This window comes from Cucurbita maxima, unplaced genomic scaffold (assembly GCF_002738345.1).
Source record: "Cucurbita maxima cultivar Rimu unplaced genomic scaffold, Cmax_1.0 Cma_Scf00043, whole genome shotgun sequence".
NCBI classification, from domain to species: domain Eukaryota; kingdom Viridiplantae; phylum Streptophyta; class Magnoliopsida; order Cucurbitales; family Cucurbitaceae; genus Cucurbita; species Cucurbita maxima.
This window is the reverse complement of record NW_019272059.1, coordinates 1-22,619: the sequence shown is the minus strand read 5'-3', so window position 1 is coordinate 22,619 and position 22,619 is coordinate 1. Positions and strand designations below refer to the sequence as shown.

The window sequence follows — 22,619 nt, the reverse complement described above, 5'->3', positions numbered from 1 at the left end:
TTGTATTTTTCTTCTTATTCCTGTCCCTTCTTGAATTATTAATCTCTATGTATTATTGAATGACACCCATTGATTTCAAATTATAATTATCTAAAATCCAATACAATTTTAAGAGAAAATAAAAATAAAGACTTTACACGTTGGCGCTTCTTACACTGACGAATGTGCCTCCATTCCTTTATCTTCTATTCCGAGAGAGGTAGAATTCGGATAGAATTCAAATCTACGTAAAAAAAACTTCGATAGTGCGATAGTTTTTCACTTTTGAACGATCGACCCCCTTCTTGGGCTGAGGCCTCCAGTAATGGGTTCTAAGAAGGAAGACCCGCCTGGAATCAATCAATAAGTCTTTTGATTTGATTGAAAAGATAATGATTCATTTAGTCAGTTCATAACACATACACGAACCTTCACAAATAGGGTAAAGGTAGGCACCACGGGCTTAGCCATCTGCACGACCGGGCGCACAATAGGCTAGTGTGCGCTCTCACTGTGCAATGAACCCAGATGGGGATCAACGTGAGGACAAATTCCATGTTATTATCTACAACATGCTAATGAACAGACTCAGAATTTTCCCTGTTATTATCTAATCAACGTGAGTTCTAATTTTTACCCAACATCAAAATGATAACGAATACCATTTTAATTGCATACAAGAACTTGAACATAGCCTGCTATTAGAAACCACTCATCAAAATCGAATCGATGATTCGAAGATTTCTTTTCTGGTATAAAGATTTAGACACAAAATAAGTCAAGCTCGACAAAGTGCTACCAAACATTCACGAGAATTATCTAATGTTCGTAACCATTCGAACAGATAAACTTGCTTGAAAGCGAATCAACTTCTATTCATTACAAAGCAAATATAGAGAGAAAAATTCAATCGTGAAGTCACAAATAATGTTGCCGGGCACATAATAAACAGTGTCTTTAAATTGGGGGGTTACCACTATAGACGTCTTTGATGGATACAACAATTGCAAATACAGCATGCCCCCCAATAAAAGTAAAGAGAAAACGACTGCAAATGTACTAACCTCAACAAAATATGAGCGACCCATGTAGGATTTGATATCCACTTCCATAAGAATCTGATCAGCTCTAGCTACATGTTCTTGTAATCATCATCTTTACCAGTGTGTTGACCAGCCATCCGTATGAGCTACTCCAACTATTCAATTTTTCACCATTGGAGAAAACCAGGATCTAGTTTGTGGTGTATTCAGATGCTACCTAATCATACAACATTTTTTTTTATTAATTAGGGATAAAGATGTCCGGATAACTGTCAGGAAAATAATCACTTCATAGTAACCAAGAATGCAGATTAAAACAGTGTAAATATATCATGAAGCCAAAGAAGCGATGAGTTTGGTTTAAAACAGTGTAAACGTATCATGGCTCCCATGGAGAGATTGGGGATCAAAGAACATCAACAAAACCATTGAGAATTAGGTTCATTGTTACCAACCTCAGAGAAAGCCTCCTTCCGACCATGTGCCACCACCAGCTTTTCCATTTTGACCAACCGTTTTCCGATCAGATGACGCCTGATAATAGTGATCGTATCCATCATCCTTTAGGTCATCCCAGCCAGCCCAGCCATCATTGTTGTTGTTGCTGCTGCTGTTGTTGTTATGGGATCCACTGCTTTTGGTTGTTTCCTCTTTCCTGCTATCTTTGGCGGTATCCCAATCATCCCAAGAATTTGAGCTGTAAGAATTGTTCTGTCCATGTGCACTTCCTGATGATTGTCCTGTCCCAGAAGAATTCCATCCTTTGTTATCGTGTTCAAATTCTTGATAATATCCATTTTTCACACTTTCATTTCGTTGCCAGCCATCTTTGGTGTACTCTTCAACCTTTTGTGAAGCAATTGCCATTACACCTCTCATAAGTCCCCACGTCCTCTGCCCAATTTCTGTTGTTTTTGCCGTGACAACATTGACGGTTTCATTCACCTTGTAATCATAGCCACCCTCCTTCACCTGTAAAATTAATTTTCAAACGTACATTTGGGAGGATAAGAATTTCAGTACCAAACCAAAGTTTGCTCCCATGGGGATCATGGAACAAATCACTGCCTCAAAGGATACGAAAAATCTTTACCAACAAGAAGTGTAGTAAAAAATTAGTATGACCAAGACACAATCGAAGAGTTTTAGGGAAAAAGAAAAGAACATCTAAGTAAATACAGACACAAAGCGTAAAATTAGACATGTTCACACATAACAATACTAATCTGTATTTATAGTGCAACGAGTAAACATAGATAAGATCTTTTCAAAAGCAGAAGAAGACGTTAATGAAACGGTTCATGATATTCCATGTGAAGTACAAACACTAACACTTCCAATAATTTGCAACAACACCAATGTCAAATTTTCAATCCAAGTACTTACAACAAGAAGATGCTAGCGCCAAATTAAAAGGTAAATACCTTGGTAGTGAGCTCTTTTGTACCAGCTTGAACAGCATTTGCTGCTGACTGAGCCGCAGAAGCAGCAACCAGAGATAATTTACCAAATCCCTGAAATGAAATGAGTCACCAATTGATCAAACTTACATGATAAATCATTACAAAAGCATATCGACGAACAAATAATGTGGATTACACGACGTAATACCTGAGAAACAACAGAGAAAACGTCACTTTGTGCATCATTCCTTTGAGTAGGTGCAGGACTCGACCCAAAACCAACATATTTTCCTCCCTGTGATGGTGGAATTCCTTCAGGCCGTGAATCATTCTCAGCTAATTTCATGGCGAAAAAATTATCTTTATTTGCAGCAGAGGCCTCCAATTGAGACCGTGTATAAATATCCTCGGTTGATCTTGACCTGGATGGCGCCCCTCCGCCGCCCATGCCACGAACATCGCCAGTCGATTGGTTTCGCCTCATATCACTAGAAGATCTAAAATTATCGTCGTTATCCCAACTATCCCAACCTCCGTTATTCGTCTTACTCCCACCTCCACCAGCACTTTGCGCCAATGGAGGCCTCGATTTTCCAACACCAATGTTCTCCTTCGAAGCCGGCGGATCCTTCCAAGATCGGCCCTCGGCTAGGGCTTGAATTCGATCCCTATAAACGCCAGCCGCTTTGGTATTATATTTGGTCACAATATCCGTCTCTTTAGAGATTCCATATTGCGCAAGGAAGGCATTAAGCTGCTCATTACCCCCAGCCTCCATCTTCTTGATCTGGATCTCAGACCAAGAATCCATGGTAACGGATCTAACAAACGAGATATGAACACCAAGACCACGGTGTTTCCCGGAGCATTCCAAACACATAAAAACACCATATGAAACGGAGGCCCATTGGGGATTCTTCTGTGAACAATCAACACAGATCTTATTCCCCGGCCGTGATTGAAGATCCCGAAGCCGCCGTGACGCCGCCATTTAGATCAGATCCAATAGATCGGACCACGGGATCGAATTCAACGAATAAAATCACACAAAAGCTAAATCGGATGCAGCAAAATCGACAATCAAAAACAGAAATGGAAAATTGGAAAAAGAGAAGAAAAACCTCAGAAATATAAAAAGAAAACTGCTGAGTAATTCAAAGGGATAAAGAGAAGAGACGGAAGGCCGGCGATTAGGTCGTAACCTTGAATTCTTAACAATTTCTTCTTGATTTCGTTGCTTCAATCTGTTCCTCTTTCGGCGAGTCACCGACACCCTCACAAGTCGTCAAAATCTCCTCCTTTCTAGCGCTCCTTTTGCATAAGGAGAGAGAGAGGGTGGGCGAGAATCGTCTCGCAGTATAATTTCCATTTATATTATAATCCATCAATTTAGATTCTTTCCTTTAAAAAAAAATCTAGAAAAATGTGAGTTAAATATTGAAAAATATAGATATAATAAAATAAAATAAAATATGAAAATAGGTTATAATCTAACCAAGAGTGAAAAATAAACTTATTATTATAAATATTAATTTATCTACAAAAAAAAATTAAGGGGACATCATTGTTTAAATACAATGCCAATAAAAAAAATGTAAATCTTATAAATATTTAGTTTAATAGATAAAATATTAAAAATAAATAAATATACACAAATAGGTGAAGATGTATAAACAAAATTACTTTAAATTTTTTTTATTTATATGGAATAACAAATTAAGATTTAAATTAAAAATTGAAATATAAGATTTATATTATGTTCTCCGAGTTTGGATATGTTTCAAAACGGGCCTTTACTTGGGTCATTCGGCCACTTTTTCGCGGGCCTTTTTTTATTTTCGAGTTGGGCCTAGACGTAGCCCATTATGCACAACGTTCACCTGGCGATACATGGGCCTGAGCCCAATAAACCAACTAATGGGCTAAGCCAGCAGCGTACCCATGGGCTTCTGCCTCGCTTGTGTGAACTGGCCCAATGTATGACCCACTAACGTTGGACCTAAAAGGAAAAGGCATTAAATATCTAAATTTATTGTGATTATTGAAGTTTTAAAAATTTACCTTATAAATTATAATTAATGCTTTAAAAAATTATTCATGCCAAATTCCTTCCCTACATTCCAATAATAATATAGTTCAAATTAGTGACAGCAATTATGTACTGCTTTTACCATGCTTTTACCCAAGTGTTAAAGTTACCCATTTATTATTAAATTACTTTTATTTAGATTGTCCTTTAACGAAGATAAGCCGATCGTCCGTCCGGAACAGTTTATAGATAAGAAAATAACAACAAATGGAATAAGATGTAGGTCAATGTCAATGCATCGACCACCCAAACGCAATTTTTGAGTGATCTATATCTTTTTTTGTGTTAGTTGACCTAACTTGTAACATTAATGTGGGGGTGAAGGTAGCGCTCAGCCTCCGAACCGTACGTGAGACGAGTTTCTGTCTTATACAGTTCGCCCAAAAGACGGAAAGAAATTTAAAAGAAATAGAGAAAACTAGTCATTGACTATTGTAGTATTTGTACTGAGTTTCGGTTTTAATTTAAAATAATAATAATAAACACTTACACTTATATATAAATACAGGGTGTTTAATTAATGCTGTGATACAATTTGTAATAACAAATGACTCAAGTCCATTCCCAACAAATATTGTCTTTTTTTTTTGGGTTTTCTCAAGTTTCCCATCAATGTTTTTAAAATGCGTCTCCGAAGGTTTCCACCCTCTTATCACTTTATAAATAGTGTTTTGTTCTTCTCTACCGACATCAAATTTAAAAATTATTTATATATATTAATTATTACAAAATTCATATTATTTATTAAGAATTAATGTCCAATTAAAAACTAATGAGTGTTTCTGGCCTAGTTACTGTCTCTCCGTCCTTTTTGAAAGGTAAGAATACCATGTTTCTAGGACCTCTCCCGAAATCAAGTAACGCGTGAAGCGCGTGATTTTCTTTAATGCTATTTTATATTTAAAATTAAAATAAAATCTTCCCTTTATTATTTTTCCTAAATACTTATTAATGTTTAATTAAATATGCTAAACTTACCTGAAAAGTACTTCATTAAAAATGACCGTCCAATAATAGTAAATTATTGGAAAGAAAAAAAACATTTCAAAAAGGCTATTATCAACCCTAAATTTGTAGCAACTCAACTACTCAAAAATATTATATCTTTTAGTTTATACTTATTATCTTCAGCTTTACAATTTTAAAATGTATCTATTCGGAAGAAGTGTCCACACTTTATATGGAATATTTCATTTCCCTTTTCAACCAATTTGAGATCTTACAATCCGCTTCTTTTAGTGGCCTAGCATCCTCGCTGACACACTAGATAACTAACTTTGTCACAATTTGTAACAGTCAAACCCTATTGCTAACAGATATTTTCCGCTCACACTCTTATAAAGAAGTTTTGATTCCACATATTTATTTTATAAAATAAATCTAGAAATTAATAATAATAATAAATAAAAGGAAAATTTGACCAATATTGGCAAGTGGAATTTATCCCATAATGTTAATTATTGTGATTAATTAAAGCCGCCGTCAGTCACATGGAGCTCAGGCAGTTGGCAAATTGCCGTGTTATCAAGTTGTGAAAACACAGACCGCCCATCTCGGCTCGCCCACCCTCACCTATTTGATATTAATGGCTATGTGACTCGATAATTTGACCCATTTAGATTATTTTATCTTTATCGTAAAAATTTGGTTGAGTTAAATAGTTACGTTCTATTATTAAAAAGAGTGAGAACAAAGAAATCATTATATCAAACATGAGTTTGTTTTATTTTGCTTAAAGAACATAAAAATAAAAATAGTAAATTATCATACTCTCGAGTTAAAATACAGAGGTCATTTCTATATAGGAATATAAAGAACTTTAAAGTTTAGGTGGGCCCACAATAAATCTGTCCTTAGTCTGGAATGATAAGTTAACACGTAATCGATGAGTGAAACGTACAAGTTTGTCATCAATGAGATTTATGTCGAGTACAAACTCAAATTGTTTGATAGAGTGGTCCATGTTGGATGATGAAAGTCCCACATCGGCTAATTTAGGGAATGATCATGGGTTTATAAGTGAGGAATACTAACTCTATTAGTTTGAGGCATTTTGGGAAGCCCAAAGCAGAGCCATGAGAGCTTATGCTCAAAGTGGACAATATCATACCATTGTGGAGAGTCGTGTTCGTCTAACAGTCCATAGTTCTTATAAATAGTTCTTAACTCGATCCCCTAACTCTATGCAAATTACATTCATATGGTTTAAGAAGAGTCGAGCTCGTCCTCAAGATATGCAGCTCAATGGGTAACCTAATTAACCTACATGTCTGTCACTAATGGAATTCACACGACCAGAACTGGTGGCATGACCAAGTACAAATTGATAGCGTAATAAAGTTGTCCATGAAACTCCTTGTAAATAGTAAAACTTGTCTCAGACATTAGCACATGAATTCACTATAGCTGTAACAACTCAAACCCACCATTAGCAAATATTGTTTGTTTTGGCCCGCTACATATTAATGTTAGTCTCACGGTTTTAAAACGTGTCTACTAAAGAGAGGTTTCCATACCCTTATAAAGAATGCTTCGTTCTCCTATCCAACCGATGTGAGACCTCACAATCTAGCCCCTTGGAGGCCTAGCGTCCTCGCTAACACAACTATTTGTAACAGTTCAAGTCCACCAATAGCAAATATTGTCCGTTTTGACCCATTACGTATTATCGCTAACCTCATGATGGACGTGAAAACCTTTTATAAGGACGAGAAAATGTTATGTTTTCCTGTACTAGCGGTGAGCTTGAATTGTTACACAAACTCAACTCAAATTGGAACATCATTATCCTCAAAAGCAAGTTGAGGGTAGCACATGGGCATATTTACTTCCATGTTGGGGATTCACATACCAATAGGGCCAATATTTCCTTCACTTTCATTACAACAAATCACATTAAATGATAATATGTTTGCCCATATGAAAAGGGAAATAAAAATATACAAATACGATGAACGACCACATTTAATACTTCATAACTTAACCGAACGTTCATATTAACGATTGAAAGCTTTGAAACCCAACCTATTAAAGACGTTCAAAGCTAACTTCGTATACGACCATCCACGGCTCAGTTTCAAGTCAAAAAATAGCTATCCAACCCTTCTTCAAAAGCTGACTATAATTTTATACCATTTAAAAGAAGAAGATTCATCGAACCACGACTTTCGTGTGAAACTAAAACCATGTCAAAGCCAATTTAAGCTTTAAATAGATAATATGTCACACAAAAATAAAATATTAGAAAATAATAATATTATTAAATATAATAGAATTACATTCTATAAATGTTGGGTCCAAAACGGCGTTAAGATGTTTTATAAATTTAGGAACCATTTTTAAAGCGTTATACATAAAGTTCACTTATAGCAACAATATTTTGATAATTTCTCAATCCTACTTTAGCGGACACGTTTTTCACTATTGTATTTTTTAATAAAGAAAAAGTCGGGTAATTCAGATAAAGTCATTATTTAACCTAACCCATTACATTAAATACAACCATATTGATATGATACCGATTTAAATCCGTGAAAGTACTAACAAAATTATTATTTTTTATTTAAAAATATGTGTATAATCAAAATAGGAAATTATGAGTGAAATTAATTGAAAATAATGCTAATTTGGGACTTTATATTCCTAAAATATGCTATTTAATTTTGCAATAAATATACGTGATGGTGAAATTATTTAAAATTCTTAAAATAATCAGTGAAATAAATGAATTATTTTGGGTAATTAAATTAAAGGGGGATGGGTGTAGCCAGATTATTTTCTATTGTGAAATATAAATTAAAATAAAATAAAATAAAATAATTAATTTCATTTTTTTTCTTCTTACCGTCATTAAAGAAGTTCCATTATTGTGTCGTATACCAAAAGGGGTTGAAACCATAAAAGCTTGCTATTTAATGGGGCAGTTTGATTTCAATGATTATATATATATATATTATAATTTGAACGAATTAGTTAAAATATATTTAATTTGGAGTTATATTAAGATAATTAATTTTGAAATTTAGTATTTGTTTGATGGATTTAAGGTTGTCAATGTTTGATTGCTTCTGTGAAATCCCATGTTGATTGGAGAAAGAAACGAAATATTTTGTATTAGGACAATATTTGCTAGCGGTACTTCTCGATATGGTACTATCACGTCCTCTAGCGACAGAGCCGATGACACGCACATGTTGCCACCCAATGAGTACACATCAACAACATTGTACTATTAAAGACTGACAACAATTTTATTTCTCTTTATTGCATTGTCATGCCTAGTGAGAATACTTCACACTAGTGGTCATTGTCATCATGAGCTATTGATCGATGCACTCTTTATTTGGATAAGTTTTCATTGGAACGAATTATTTTGACCCAAATTTAAGGCACTTATGGTACGTTGATATTGAATTTAGGATTGGAAGGGTATAACACGTTGTCCAGCAACTTCAGTGCAAGAACGGGTTTCGACTTCATACTTTTTCGGTGAATTACGACGGGTAACGAATTTCAAGTTTGTTCCTCGAACCCATCATTTTACATGGAGAATTTTCATAATAAATGTAGGTTTCTTTCATGTTAGGAATTCACTGTTCGTTGGAATTGAGAGACTAACTATACTATTTGACTCGAGATTTCTATTACTAATATTGACGATCACAAAAATGATAATAAAAAGAGGGTTAACGAGAATTAAACTGATAGCGGCGTCGAGAACTTAATAAATGAGAAATTGAAAGGTTAATGAGACCACGGGAACCAGCCCTCATTATTGAGGACGGTGTGGACCGAAGGTCCTTATTATGTAGGGCAGTGGACAGGTGCCTTGAGACTTTTTTTTTTTTTTTTTTTTTTTTTTTTTTTTTTTTTTTTTTTTTTTTTTTTTTTTTTTTTTTTTTTTTTTTTTTTTTTTATCAATTGTCCTAAATTTAGGGATGAATCCATATAAATTTTAAATTAATAACTGCATTAATTTAAATTATAAACTTTCTTTAAATATATTAAATTCCCGTTTTAAAAATGAAGTTTTAATTGGCTCATTTATTATTATTAAGAAATTTAATTTATAAAGAAAATTGTACGTTTAATTTAGTTTTAATGAATTAAATTATCTAAACACATAATAAAATCTTTTCGCATTTATTACTTTTTGAAAAATATTTAATTTACTAATATTCGTTCAATTTCGCTATTAAAAGAATCATGAAAATAATGATTCGGATTTTATTATATAATTATAAAGTTAAGAAAATGGACACATAAACTAAAATAATAATAATAACAATAATAAATCTTTAACACATAAAAACGCATAAAATTAGGTTTAAAAAAACTAAATAATATAAAAAAATTACTCGTCTAAAAAATATCCATAATTCAAATATTAAACCAATATTTTATTCTATTAAATTTAATTTAAACAGACATTTTAATCACGGTGCCATCATCAATCAAATTTTACCTTCAATAATTTCTACTTTTTTGGATATGTAGGTAAAAAATAAGGGTAATATCGTAATTTTCAAAATAATATATGTATTTTTTTAAAAAAAAATGGGGATTTTTTTTTTTTTTTAATTTAGCCAAACTCTTAAAATTAGATAGAGAGAAATTAAAAAACCAAAAAAAAAATATTTTGCATTTTTATAGTAAATGTGTATCCTAAAATTACCATGCAGAATGGCTGTAGAAATTATATTTAATTACGGTTCACTGTATTAGTACAAATTATGTCCCATTTAATTTCCCTAAAATAGAAAAAAAAATAATTATAGCTTTTTAAAAAAAATTATTGAAAATAACTTAACAATAAATGTGAAATCCAGACTTTTTCTTTTTCTTTTTTTTTTCAAAGAAAATAAAATCCCCGTGCCTCCGTCACCGACAAGGAATGTGAAACGGCAGCGTTTTGGTCGTTTACCCAGCTCCGAATTTAGGTCGGCTGCTAAGAATCAAAACGCATTTATCTATTCTCACACTCCAATTTTCTAAATTTTTAAAATCAGTTTTTAATTACTACTTAAATACAAAAAAAATAAAAATATATATAAATTTTCTAATTTATCTAAAAATTACATATAAAAAATTAAAATAGGTAACTCCTCAAATATTTAATTAATAGTTTATTAAGTGCGATTGCAAGTCAATTGTAGAGAGGAAGAAATGACAGCAAAGACGCTAGGTTTTAAAGAGGTGAATTATGAGACCTAAAGTTAGTTGGAAATGAGAATGAATCATTATTTTATAAAGACGTATGAATCTCTCCTAAAAGATACGTCTTTAAAGGAAGGATATATTACAGGTTAAAATTAATTTAATTTATCTAAAATTTAAAGTAGTTTAATAATGGGTAGAGAAAAAATTCATTAAAAAAAATGATAAATAATAAATATGAATATAATAAAAGGGTAGAAGAAAAAGAAAGGGTTTAACCAAACAGCAAGCTATTTACTATCCAAAACCTGCCAAATCCCCATCACATTTACTCCTTCCCCCCACCGCTCCTAAATCCTCTATAAATTTCTTTCCCCTTTTCTCCTCCTCCCATCGCCGCCACCGTCGCCACCGTACCGCCACCGCTTCCACCTTCGTTGACAAATGTCGATCATTTCCCTCATAACTGGATGGCCCGGGCCTAGCGGGTTCGGGTCAGCTTCCACGGCGGAGGAGGTGAGTGAAGGGATCGACGCTGCGAATCTCACCGCCATTGTTACCGGAGGAGCGAGTGGGATCGGGCTGGAAACGGTGAGGGTTTTAGCGATGAGAAAAGTGCACGTGATCATCGGAGCCAGGAATTTGGAGGCTGCAAACAAAGCTAAACACCAATTACTGGAACAGAATCCGGCCGCCAAATTGGACGTTCTTAAGCTTGACCTTTCTTCCATCAAGTCCACCACGGAATTTGCTCATAATTTCCTTGCGCTTAATCTCCCTCTCAATATTTTAATGTAATTTTTTTTTTCTTTTTTTTTTTTAATTTATGAATATTTATTTGATTTTTTTTTAAGTGATTTTTATTTGTGGAATTTCAGAAATAATGCTGGGGTTATGTTTTGCCCGTTTCAACTTTCTGAAGATGGGATAGAGCTGCAGTTTGCCACCAACCACCTTGGTACAATAATTATTTATTTTTATTAATTAATTAAATATTTTTGTTTTTTTTTTATTATTTAATTTATGGTGTTTTTTTAGGTCATTTTCTGTTGACAAACCTACTTCTTGAGAAAATGAAGAGCACTGCCAAAAGCACGGGAATCGAGGGTAGAATTGTCAATTTGTCATCTATTGCTCATGTCCACACTTTTGGGGATGGAATTCGGTTCAATAAAATCAATGATAAGAATGGGTATTTTCCTCTCTTTTTTTTTTTTTTAAATTAATTTTTTTTTTTTTTATGGCTTCAAATTATAATCTAAATTGTTAATTCGTAGGTATTCGGATAAAAGAGCGTATGGGCAGTCAAAACTCGCGAACATTTTACATGTCAAAGAGCTTACTCGTCGATTTAAAGTATGTCTTTAAATTTTTAATTTTAGGAGAATTTGAAATCTTGAGAAATTATAATGATATTAAATAAAATAATTGAATATATTATTATTATTTTGTTGGTTATAGGAAGAGGGTGTGAACATAACAGCGAACGCGGTGCATCCAGGGTTGATAATGACGCCTCTTATGAGGCATTCTATGCTTCTCATGAGTACGACACGTCGTTTCTCTTCTCTTTTCTCCCCACTTTTATCTTCTTATTATTTATTTCATTTTACGACATATCGTAATTTATCATCTCTCTCTCTCTCTCTCTCTCTTTGTAGGGCTTTTGCAGGCTTTCTCCTTCTTTATCTGGAAGAATGTTCCTCAGGTAAATTAAAGCAACTTAATGTTATTATTATTGTTTTGATTAGTTTTTTGAAATATATATTACAAATAGTATGTTCAACTGTTCAAATATTCAAATATCCACTTTACTAGTCTAAAAAATTAAGATAGTTCACTAATAAGGCATCGATGTTAATTTTTTTTAGGGGGCAGCGACAACGTGCTATGTGGCACTCCACCCGAGCTTGAAGGGAGTGAGCGGGAAATACTTTTTGGACTGCAACGAGAAGCGAGCAAGCTCATACGCTAGAGACGAAACACTTGCAAAGAGACTGTGGGACTTCAGCAAGAACTTAATAAATTCATCCTACAAAGTATGAAACGAAGTCATGAGGAAGCTGAACTTTATAAAGAATTAAGAGAGATTAAATAATTTGGTTGTTAGGAAAATATATATAAATATTATATTTTAGTCGATAGTTTTTGTTTTTAAGGATGGTGGTGTTGTGGGCCTTGGAAGGCCGTAGTATTGGTGTTATCATTCCATTCATATTATTTGATAGTGATATTCAATCCATTAACTAAGTTACCTTTATCTTCTAGAATTAGCCTCTATTTTTCCCCCTTGGGCTAATGGGTAAGACCCAATTTCTATAGCCCACCAACCCAAAGTCCATGCACCAGCTTGGGCATAGCCTACCCAACTGGGTTGAAGTCTGTCTATATGGCTCATGATGAACTAAGGCTAAGAACACTTTCACTCTCCAATGTATATGGAAGAAATGCATTTTAACACAACATTGGTTGGCTAAGAATATGAACAGTTTTGACAGAAATCTGGCAAAAGAACAGATTTCTAACAAATCAATGACATGAATCTAGGCACATATATGTCTGTGACAAGACATTATAATCTTGAAAAGAGTGATTTCTCTATCCAAATGGTTAAACTCAGAAAAGCAAACATATGAGAGGAAGAGAACAGATAGAACAGTCATGTGCATATATATACATACATCTAACAATGTGGGGTGATTCCAATCCAAGCAAATAAATACTTTAGCGCTACTGAAGAAAAACAGACAGCCAAATTGCATTAAGATCGATCAAATGCAAATATTCAATCCCCTTGTATATTAATCTATGGAGTACATGCAGAATAGCAGCTGGAATCCGATAAAATCTTGCTGCAATCTCTCTCCTAAGGGTAAAATTGTGCATGTTATATATGTGTGTGTGTGTGTGTGTGTGTGTGTTGAGAACCGACGAGGAGGTGCATTAGCTCGAACACGTACAAAAGGCCATTTAGAACATAAATCTGAAACATATACCATAAAACCAGGACCAGGACCAGGACGCTTGTTCAACCTTGAAAAGAAGATGTGCAGGGAAATTGATACCATTTTAGCCAAATCGGGTTATGAAAACCAGAATGTAGCATTCACCCAGCTCGGCTTCGGATGACATCAAGACCCATCTCGGTTGGGTCAGTTGCTTGCAGCTCAACCTGGAATCCATCCAGCTCTCTCTTGAATCTATCTTTGGAGCTGGCATATATCATCTTGCTTCTGACTCTTGAATTATCAGGGGACCTATAATCAATGGTGTTTTCTTATGGGCGGGATAATTGAAAGGAAAAACATGAAAGGAATGCAGTAAAGGAGATCTTCGCTATACCAGGCAATGAAGAAGATCCTGCTCTTTTGACAGTTCTCTTCAGTAACAAAGTCAAAATCATAGACAGCGTAACGACATTCATCCGAAGGAAGGCTTGCAGCAAAGTCCTCATAACTTTGAGTTGGCTCGCCAACTTTCTCTACTACAACTTGCTTTTGCTTCTCCTCAATCTTAAACACAATAAAGCGATATGTTCTTTTGGCTTTGAGCGCCAAAAACTTCAGTTTGCAATCATCATTCACAGCCATTCCCGATGCTGCATTGGCCTATGTAATGCAGAAGGAAACTGCTTAATATAATTTCAAAATCCAGAAGAGAGGCACGAAAAAGCTCAAAAGGCATAACAAAATTGGAAACTAAAACGTTCTTGATAACACATCTATAAAACCAATGGCTGCAAAGCAAATCAACGAGGTAAATAGTGTTCAATCTAAACACTGGAAAGGCAGAACATAGAGAATTTTTCTGATCTGATAATATTTCGCAAAATTTCAAAAATTGTTTTGCTTCTCCCCTGATAGTGATGCAAACAGATTTGTGATTAGGCCAAATCCATTCCAAAACTTGAAAAAACACTCTGTAAGAGAAAAGTTCTATTTCAAAATAATATTCCAAAGCCCCTTTATAATTCTAAATGGGTCTGTTTATCGCTCTACAATAAAATTAATAAAAACAACGAGTTAAATCTAAAATAAAAGGTACTAATTGATGAAAAAAATTAATGGCAAAATTAATGTTAACTAAAATAGACTAATTATCTAACATCTCATGCTAAATCAGATATCTTCACCTTAGACATCATCATCTGGTCATATTTAGTCAAAATAAGATGATAGCGCAACATAGGAATATGGGCAGTATAAGATTTTCCCCCACAAGCTTTTATCCATATCCTGATATTGATTTCCACCAAAATTTAAAACAAAGGCATAACCAAAATATGGATCCCTTGTGTTAGGAATCATGGATCTCCACAATTGTATGATATTGTCCACTTTGAGCATAAGCTCTCATGGATTTGCTTTGAGCTCCCTAAAAGACCTCAAACCAATGGGGATAGTATTTCTTGATTATAAACTCATGATCATTCCCTATGGGAATTAGGCGAGGATGGACTTCCATCCAACACCTTGTAGACATCACAACTTCACAGAGTTTTCACTTCATTAACGACATGCACGGGGTGATTAATAGCAACTCAAAAAGGGGAAATACACTAATATAACTTATAACTGCAAGCCTTGACAGAAATTTCAATGTAACAAAATTTAAGTACAGTAACAAAAACAGTGATCAAATCATTGTAGATCCACGGCCACTCGATCACTCAAATTTTATAATAAATTACAGAAAACAACATTTCGTTTAGTTGAAAAAATCACAGAAGAATTCAAGTCGGATCGCCGATGAAACTGCATGCAAATCAAAACTTCAAATCTAAAAACATAGCTTCAAAGCTTCCACACACGTTTAATTTCAGAAATACACGCAAGAAACTTAGAGTGCAGTAATTTTCAAAAGAGGCAAACTAGAAATGCAATCGAACATTCTCAAGAACTAAACAGATCATCAAACCATGAAAGAGAACAGAGTCTGTAAAATTTCAGAGGACTCGCCATTTTGAGAGGAGAAAGAACGAAGCTCCGATGAAGAAGATGAAGAAGAACGCGGTTCAGAAATGAGTGAAAATCTAGAGAGGCTTTTATAGTGAATTTTTTTTTCCGGGTACTGCTCCGGAGCACCGCTTTCGTGGGGGTGATTTACATGTGAGAGTTGCCGATGAGATGCTGACTAACCAACTAACATTCGCCACGTGTACATTAAGCGTGGGGCAGTTCCTCTGGCTACGCCGCGGCTCGGTATAAGCCGGCTTCAATTAACCTTATTATCTTTTATTTTAAATTTATTATTCCCCTTTGTTTTTTTAATCTAAGTCAAACTTAATTTGACTTGTAATAAAATATTTAATATTAAACAAATAATTAAATTATTATCGACAACCAATTTTTTTCCTTCTCGTTTTGGATAAGCTTTAGGTCAATAAATTTATAAATTAAATAATAAATAATTCACTCCAGTTTTAATTTTATATTTAATAAATATTTTAATTTTATATTATTATTTAAAATTTATCTTATAAATAAAATTATTATCCCCATTCTTGTCTTATTACAAAAATGTTCGACAACAATTAAAAAGATCCCAAATAAAATAATATTTGAATATTTATAAACAAATAAAGAAATAAAACAAGGCGTAGTAAAGTAGAGCGAGGCTAGCTCGTAGATACGGCGAGCGGCTCGGCGGCGGTGGGCTCCACGCTGCTCTTTAGTTGAAGTAATTAATTATTATTTATTACAAATTTATTTAAATTTTGAAATGGGATAAAATAATTGGCTATCTCCCTTTCTCGAGATTCCTTCCACTGCGTCGATCTAACGCAATTCCTTTTTTCTTTTCCTTTTTAAATATGATAAATAAATAAAAAGCACATCCTTCCCTTTGCTCACATTTTTCTAATTGTTGTGTCACATGATTAAGCATCTCATTTTCTATAATATAAATATATATATTATATAGTTTTATTTTTTAGCCCATCTAATAAATTGATAATGATTATTTAAGTTATGTTTCATAATTATTTTTTACATATGATTTATTGGAACCCGTGTATTTTCTCGTAATAAATTTCATATTTACTAAAAATATTTGAATCCGTGTTGTTTGTCATGTCGCTCATATTCATCGTTACTCGATGTTCAATTCATCTTCAAATTGTTTGCCTTATTTATTACATTTTGTTATTCATTTTCGACACTACTCGTCATTCATCTTTGTTGTCAGTCATTTGTCTCGTAGATCGTTTCTTATTTTTAGGGTTTTCAATCGGCAGTCCAGTACTCAACATTAATACAGTGCTAATGCACGTTTTATTCATCTACCTGATAAACTCAACTCAACTTAACTCTAATAAAATCACGATTCAGTTGGGTTGGGATGCCAACCTCGTCGTATTGGTTTGATTGGAGAATCGATCGGTCTAAAATTTCGAATTGGTCCACGAAATTTGCATAACTTAACCAAGCCGACCTACATGTTGGTAATAGTTAAATGACCGAGGGTTGACTTTTACTAGGTTCCATTATTTTTTAGTTATATGTTCAATAAAATTAGTGCATGTGGGGGTGATTAATTAAATGGCACGATTGTAATTTATCACATACATGTGTGCTTTATATAAAAAATACAAATGTCTAGTATTTAGTATATAGTTTGATTAACCTTAAATACTCTTAAGCATTTCCACTTGCACCATATTAATTCTTAATAATAACGTCACTAAATAGCAAATTTTGATTTAAATTGTCGTATTTATACGCATCATCGTATTAAAAAGTGTTGAAATAAAAATACAAAATAAATCTACGATCGTCGAGCAGAATAGATCTCATATACTTCAAAAATTCATTTTTTCTTATAGGAAAAATATATTTTTTTTTTTTTCTTTTATGGAATGAAAATGTGAAGAAAAAAAAATTAATTACAAATAATAACTTGAAAATAAACATTTAATTAATATACTTCTTCGATTAAATTGAAAGCTTAAAATAAAAATAAATTAAGATTTAACTGCAAATTTCCCAACAATTTCTGTGAGACAATATTCCATGCACAACAACTAAACCAAATCTTACCAAAAAAATTGAAAAACGAAACGAAACGACAGATCGAAATCGAACACACTTCATCTTCATCTTCATCTTCGGATCGAACAAAACGACGCGTCGAATCCGCTAGCTCGTCGGATTTGGAGCTTCATTCGATGCCGCTGGAGCAGGAGGCCTTGCCGCCGGCGGATCAGCGTAGCGGCTCTGCTGCGGCGGCCGAGACAGGAAACTCGATTGTGGATCGACAGATTCAACCGCCAAGGGCGGTCCGGTCGGCGGAGGCGGTTCGGAAAGGTAATCGGCGGTCATGAAAACGCCCTGCGAAGGCCTCCTCTGGTGCCTGCCCGATCGCTGCGACATTTTCCGGGAGAGATTTGAGAATTGAAAGCGTGGATTTGGGAAAAGAAAGAGAGAAGAACAGAGAAATAGTGAGAGTCGCGGGCGTAACCGTAGAGTTGACCGGTCTTTATATACATTTAATTATTAACTTAAATTACATATTTCCTCTTTCAATAATTTTTTACATTATGGTTCCATTTTTAATATACGCGGTTCTTAAACAAAATAAAATAATAATTTAAACTCAATTATTATAATTTTTATTATTATTGTATAACGAATTCAAATCTCTTATAATTTTAGATGGTTTTGTTCTTAAATAATATGTCGGTATAATACGAGAATATTCCATATTTATAAATATATTGTTGTATTTCTAAATTATGTAGATTTAAAAGTTTAAAATTTTAATTTCATATTGAAACTATATTAAATTACATAAACGATGAGGGGAAAGTTCAAAACTGCCCCTATGATTCATGCACCAAATAGTGTTATTGTAGCAATGCAATTTAATGAACGGAACGAACACACATGTTTGTTTGGATAAGGTTTTGAATCCCACGCATTATTAAAGATACCCGTAATTTATTAATTCCGTTGGGTTAGAGTTAGGTTACCTTTTTAGATAACTTTTTTTTTATTATTTACGGCGGCAAATTTATTCACCCACACAATTATAACTAGACCATGTTTATTTCGAATCATTATTTTATTTTATTTTATTTTAATTCAAGTATATAATGGGGAAATAATAATAGGAAGAGATTTAAGATATAGATTTTTATTTTTTAATTTTTAAAATGGTCTAATAAATCTGAACCTTAACGAATAATTAAGTTTTTTTTTTTAATATAAAAAGAAATTAAATCTTCCTCTATTTAAAAAATTCAGACGTTTATTAAAAAAATTTAAAAATTTTGAGACTAATAATATATAAAATTAAAATTTAATTTTATGGGATAGTCGGGTTAATAATCCTTTAGCCTTGGTCCAATAGAATCCGGAGTCCAGGTGGGCTCGGTCCAATAAGGTCGGCCTATTTACAAAAAGCTTGCCACGTAAGCATACTAGCTGGCGCAGTAGTAACACGTGGTAGTTTCTTATTGGATTAAAAAAGTAGACCCGATGGGCTTTTCCAACTGTCATATCGTTTCTCTCTGGGGATCGTGAAACGCGACGAACTTTACTATTTTTTGTTGTTTCTTTTAAAAATAAATGAATATTTGTTTTATTTATTTATTTATTCATTTTTTTCTCTTACGGGAGCTTTGTTTTTATTTCTATCTCTATCTCTTACAAAGCTAAATCTTGACCGCGAACCAAAAGCCTTCTCATTTTAGTTTTTTTTTGCCGCTCTGCTTCTTCCCTCTCGTTTTTTTCTTATTCTTTCAGGTTTTCGCGGACAAAACCCTAGCCCTAACCAATCCGCTTTTTGTTTATTTCGATTCTGATTCGACTGTTACGAGACCTGAAATCTGTTGCGGACAATAGGCAGATCTCAGATCGTAGTTGTTGGAAATTCAATCGGTGGCTCTGGTGTTACTGGATTGGATTTTATTGGTTTTTTGTTTTGATTCCGAGTTTTTCTGATCGGATTCTTGCTATACAGGTTTCAAGAATGGCGTCGAGGTTAGATTTCTTGAATTTTACGTGTGAACTCTCCGTTTTTGTTTTTATGATAACCGTTGGCGGTTAATTTTAGGAATTAATGGAGTTTTCTTTTTTAATGATATCCTCTTCGTTTGGTATAGTTCAGGTTTTCTTGAAGTTTAGCATTCAAAATCTCAGGCTCTTAGGAATTTTAGTCTACGTGAATCTGGATTTTCATTTCCACTCTGTGTGGGCTTTTTGGATGCTGCCGATTCGGTTTGCGGTATTTTTAACTACTGGCTCTACCGACTTGGAAGAATATATATTGGATGGGAGAAGAAGCAGCTGGTTTGGCTGCAGTTGCAAATAAGCCGCTGGAGAAAGAGAGCGCTTCGAGTACCGAATTGAAGCGTGACCATCAGTATCTAGATGAAGATACGGAACCTGAGTCGTTTCACAATAAGAAGCAGGCAAAAGAAGTGTCGAATGAAGACGTTCGTTCAGAAGTTTCTAATCCTGTAATTTCCCCGAAAGGGAATCATTTCCAAGATATTACAAGTCAGCCAGACGAGCAAGAAAATACCAACCAAGTTGAACGTGGGGACCTTACGTCGGCTTGTTCGGGAAATTCAAGCTCAGAGGATACTTCAAGCGATGGAATTCGTTGCCAGAACAACACGTCTCGGAATGATGTTGATGTGTGTGATGATGATGAAGTCTCCCGGGTTGTGATTGAAATTCCTAAGCATGCTAGTTCAACCGGAATTAAGAAAATTACGTTCAAATTCAGCAAAAAAAAGGACAACAATGACGCATCCAGGTCAGCTGACAAAATTCATTCTTATGGAAACTCTGACAAGGACTGTAAACCAGAACCATCCTCGGTTGACGATGCTTATACGGAGACATCTGCACATAGCTGGGAAGGCTGTGCTGAGAGCAGCAGGTTTCCCCCAGGCCCCAGTAAAATGGAACTGAAAATGTCGAAGAAGGTTTTGCCAAACAATTACCCGTCAAATGTGAAAAAGCTGCTGTCGACTGGTATACTTGACGGAGCTCGCGTCAAGTATATATCTACGACAAGTGAGGTATTTGTTATTTTTCCGACTACGTGGTTAGTGCCCTAATGCTATTTTCTTCACGTCCGTATTTTTTATTTAATTTTATTTTCATTTTGCTGTCAGATAAAGCTAGATGGTATCATAAACGGCGGAGGTTATATGTGCGGATGTTCAATATGCAATTTTACAACTGTAAGTATGAAGCAATTTTTTTACATGATTTCCGGACTTCCTTATTGTGACGATATAATTAATATGGAATTTTTGAATAGATTCTCAGTGCTTATGAGTTTGAGCAGCATGCTGGTTTCAAAACTAGACATCCAAATAATCATATATACTTGGAGAATGGGAGGCCGATTTATAGTGTTATACAGGAAATTAAGAGTGCACCTCTTAGCATTTTAGATGAAGTGATTAAGGAAGTAGCCGGTTCATCTGTTAACATGGATTCATTTGAGGCTTGGCAAGGTATTGATGTTTCTGATTTTTATTATGAAATCTTACTCTCGTTTCTGGAAGTTAATTGAGGTGCTTATCTTTTGTTTATTTTTTTGGATGATAAAAGCTAAGAAAATAGATAAATTGTTTACATGCCTCTTAGCTAAATGTGCTAGTTTGCTTCATTCGAGCCTGAATATTCAGGATTAGAGCTGCCTTTATCTGATCCTTTGGCATTAACAATTAAGTACGAGACTAAGTTCTGAATAAGTAATTAGTTTGCTTCCTCTGGAAATGAAGGAATGGCTCTCTTTGTTATTGACACTTTACTGTTCTGCAGCAAGTTTCCACAAGGACAGTACAGGTATTGAAGTGGAAAATGATAATGTGAAGCTTCCGAAATTGTCACATCCCATTGAGAGGTATAAGCTAATAACTTTGTGAATGTTTGATTAATCCACCACACCTAAATGGTGTGAAAGTTATCTTATTTATAATCAAATGAATTACAAGGATATGAAAATAGTAATAAATAGAAATAACAATAAATGGAAAGATATCTATGATAATAAGGCAAATATTAGATATTTGCCTTATAATAAAATATCAAATATAATATATATGGTAAACTATAATTTATTACTAAATATCCTTAACACCCCACCGCAAGCTAAGCGTCGGATTTAAACGAACGTGAAGCTTGAATCTGAAAAATTCAAAGAGTTTGAGAAGCACTTTTCATGAAGATGCTAACAACCCGGTTCTTGGCCATCAAAAATTGCAGAGGGATCGCCGCTCAGCGGCGATGCTGCCTTGGCTTCGGCGAGAATATGTCTAACCCATGAAGAGGGATTGTCGCTTAGCGACGATGCTGCCTTGGCTCTGGTGAGAATATTTCTAACCCCAAGAAGTAGAAGGGGAAACCTAGAGCAAGGGACAAAGACAATGTTGAAGCCGGAAGAGTCGCCACATTGGGCGAATGAGCCAATTTTGGCGAGAAGGGCAGTCGGAAGAGTCGCCTCATCGGGCGAATAAGCCAATTTTGGCAGGAAGGGCGGCGGCAACTTGGTTGGCGAATAGGCCAGTGCGGCACCCAGATTCCGAAGGTAAATCTCTGCAAAAGGTTGATAGGTTTAGGTTAGGGTTTATGTGAAGGATGAAGGTTGATTGGGAAGAAAATGAGAGAGACTATATTGGCCAAGGGGAAAACCGATTGGGTTGGAAAAGGTGAGGTTGTATGTACAGAGTATGACGAAAGGTGATTTGGAGGTCAATAGGGTGGAGCCGAAGAGTAATCAATCGGCTCCGCCTGCGGCAGCCATGAAGACTGCCCCTGAGGCGTCAAAGCCAGCAGGGGTGGTGGAGAAGAAGATTAGAGGATTCAAAAGCCATTGAAAAGAAAAGATCGGGGTTGTTAAACCGAGAGGGCTCTGATACATGTGAATGTTTGATTAATCCACCACACCTAAATGGTGTGAAAGTTATCTTATTTATAATCAAATGAA

The 22,619-nt window shown here is 34.4% G+C and overlaps 4 protein-coding genes across 8 annotated transcripts; 2 read left to right on the top strand and 2 right to left on the bottom strand.

Annotated features, from left to right (window-relative positions):
* Nucleotides 1-767: 767 nt before the first annotated feature.
* LOC111470040 (ADP-ribosylation factor GTPase-activating protein AGD7-like) lies at nt 768-3,788 on the bottom strand. Of its 2 annotated transcripts, none has more exons than XM_023115499.1 (4): nt 2,634-3,788; nt 2,447-2,536; nt 1,478-1,994; nt 768-1,235 (listed from the first exon to the last, which is right to left on the bottom strand). In XM_023115499.1, the coding sequence occupies exons 1-3, from the start codon at nt 3,414-3,416 to the stop codon at nt 1,479-1,481; spliced, it is 1,389 nt and encodes a 462-aa protein (XP_022971267.1). In that variant the 5' UTR covers nt 3,417-3,788; the 3' UTR covers nt 768-1,235; nt 1,478. The 2 variants fall into 2 exon arrangements, with proteins under 2 accessions (XP_022971267.1, XP_022971266.1); XM_023115498.1 differs by having other exon boundaries at nt 768-1,239; nt 2,634-3,786.
* Nucleotides 3,789-10,995: 7,207 nt separating this feature from the next.
* LOC111470041 (short-chain dehydrogenase TIC 32, chloroplastic-like) lies at nt 10,996-12,937 on the top strand. The gene is made up of 7 exons (XM_023115500.1): nt 10,996-11,464; nt 11,549-11,628; nt 11,709-11,862; nt 11,948-12,026; nt 12,132-12,216; nt 12,332-12,378; nt 12,542-12,937. The coding sequence occupies exons 1-7, from the start codon at nt 11,115-11,117 to the stop codon at nt 12,713-12,715; spliced, it is 969 nt and encodes a 322-aa protein (XP_022971268.1). The 5' UTR covers nt 10,996-11,114; the 3' UTR covers nt 12,716-12,937.
* On the bottom strand, nt 12,614-15,730 carry LOC111470042 (actin-depolymerizing factor 2-like). Of its 3 annotated transcripts, XM_023115502.1 has the most exons (5): nt 15,142-15,595; nt 14,803-14,960; nt 14,013-14,278; nt 13,736-13,927; nt 12,614-12,702 (listed from the first exon to the last, which is right to left on the bottom strand). In XM_023115502.1, the coding sequence occupies exons 2-4, from the start codon at nt 14,854-14,856 to the stop codon at nt 13,777-13,779; spliced, it is 471 nt and encodes a 156-aa protein (XP_022971270.1). In that variant the 5' UTR covers nt 14,857-14,960; nt 15,142-15,595; the 3' UTR covers nt 12,614-12,702; nt 13,736-13,776. The 3 variants fall into 3 exon arrangements, with proteins under 3 accessions (XP_022971270.1, XP_022971269.1, XP_022971271.1); XM_023115501.1 differs by lacking the exon at nt 12,614-12,702 and having other exon boundaries at nt 13,405-13,927; nt 15,142-15,593; XM_023115503.1 differs by lacking the exons at nt 12,614-12,702; nt 14,803-14,960; nt 15,142-15,595 and adding an exon at nt 15,629-15,730 and having other exon boundaries at nt 13,405-13,927.
* A 3,554-nt stretch (nt 15,731-19,284) lies between these two features.
* On the top strand, nt 19,285-21,571 carry LOC111470212. 2 transcript variants are annotated; one of them, XM_023115746.1, is made up of 5 exons: nt 19,285-19,651; nt 19,779-20,700; nt 20,797-20,865; nt 20,946-21,144; nt 21,455-21,571. In XM_023115746.1, the coding sequence occupies exons 2-5, from the start codon at nt 19,942-19,944 to the stop codon at nt 21,556-21,558; spliced, it is 1,131 nt and encodes a 376-aa protein (XP_022971514.1). In that variant the 5' UTR covers nt 19,285-19,651; nt 19,779-19,941; the 3' UTR covers nt 21,559-21,571. The 2 variants fall into 2 exon arrangements, with proteins under 2 accessions (XP_022971514.1, XP_022971515.1); XM_023115747.1 differs by having other exon boundaries at nt 19,774-20,700.
* The last annotated feature ends 1,048 nt before the right edge of the window (nt 21,572-22,619 follow it).

Coding starts and splice junctions, on each gene's coding strand:
- LOC111470042 (XM_023115502.1), bottom strand. CDS start 14,856: ATGTTGCGCTATCATCTTATTTTGACTAAATATGACCAGATGATGATG. Junction 14,279..14,802: donor ACCAGATGATGATGTCTAAG/GTGAAGATATCT, acceptor TGCATTACATAG/GCCAATGCAGCATCGGGAAT. Junction 13,928..14,012: donor AGGATCTTCTTCATTGCCTG/GTATAGCGAAGA, acceptor CATTGATTATAG/GTCCCCTGATAATTCAAGAG.
- LOC111470041 (XM_023115500.1), top strand. CDS start 11,115: ATGTCGATCATTTCCCTCATAACTGGATGGCCCGGGCCTAGCGGGTTC. Junction 11,465..11,548: donor CTCCCTCTCAATATTTTAAT/GTAATTTTTTTT, acceptor GTGGAATTTCAG/AAATAATGCTGGGGTTATGT. Junction 11,629..11,708: donor GTTTGCCACCAACCACCTTG/GTACAATAATTA, acceptor GTGTTTTTTTAG/GTCATTTTCTGTTGACAAAC.
- LOC111470040 (XM_023115499.1), bottom strand. CDS start 3,416: ATGGCGGCGTCACGGCGGCTTCGGGATCTTCAATCACGGCCGGGGAAT. Junction 2,537..2,633: donor TTTTCTCTGTTGTTTCTCAG/GTATTACGTCGT, acceptor ATTTCATTTCAG/GGATTTGGTAAATTATCTCT. Junction 1,995..2,446: donor CAAAAGAGCTCACTACCAAG/GTATTTACCTTT, acceptor TTAATTTTACAG/GTGAAGGAGGGTGGCTATGA.
- LOC111470212 (XM_023115746.1), top strand. CDS start 19,942: ATGGGAGAAGAAGCAGCTGGTTTGGCTGCAGTTGCAAATAAGCCGCTG. Junction 20,866..20,945: donor CAATATGCAATTTTACAACT/GTAAGTATGAAG, acceptor ATTTTTGAATAG/ATTCTCAGTGCTTATGAGTT. Junction 21,145..21,454: donor TTCATTTGAGGCTTGGCAAG/GTATTGATGTTT, acceptor ACTGTTCTGCAG/CAAGTTTCCACAAGGACAGT.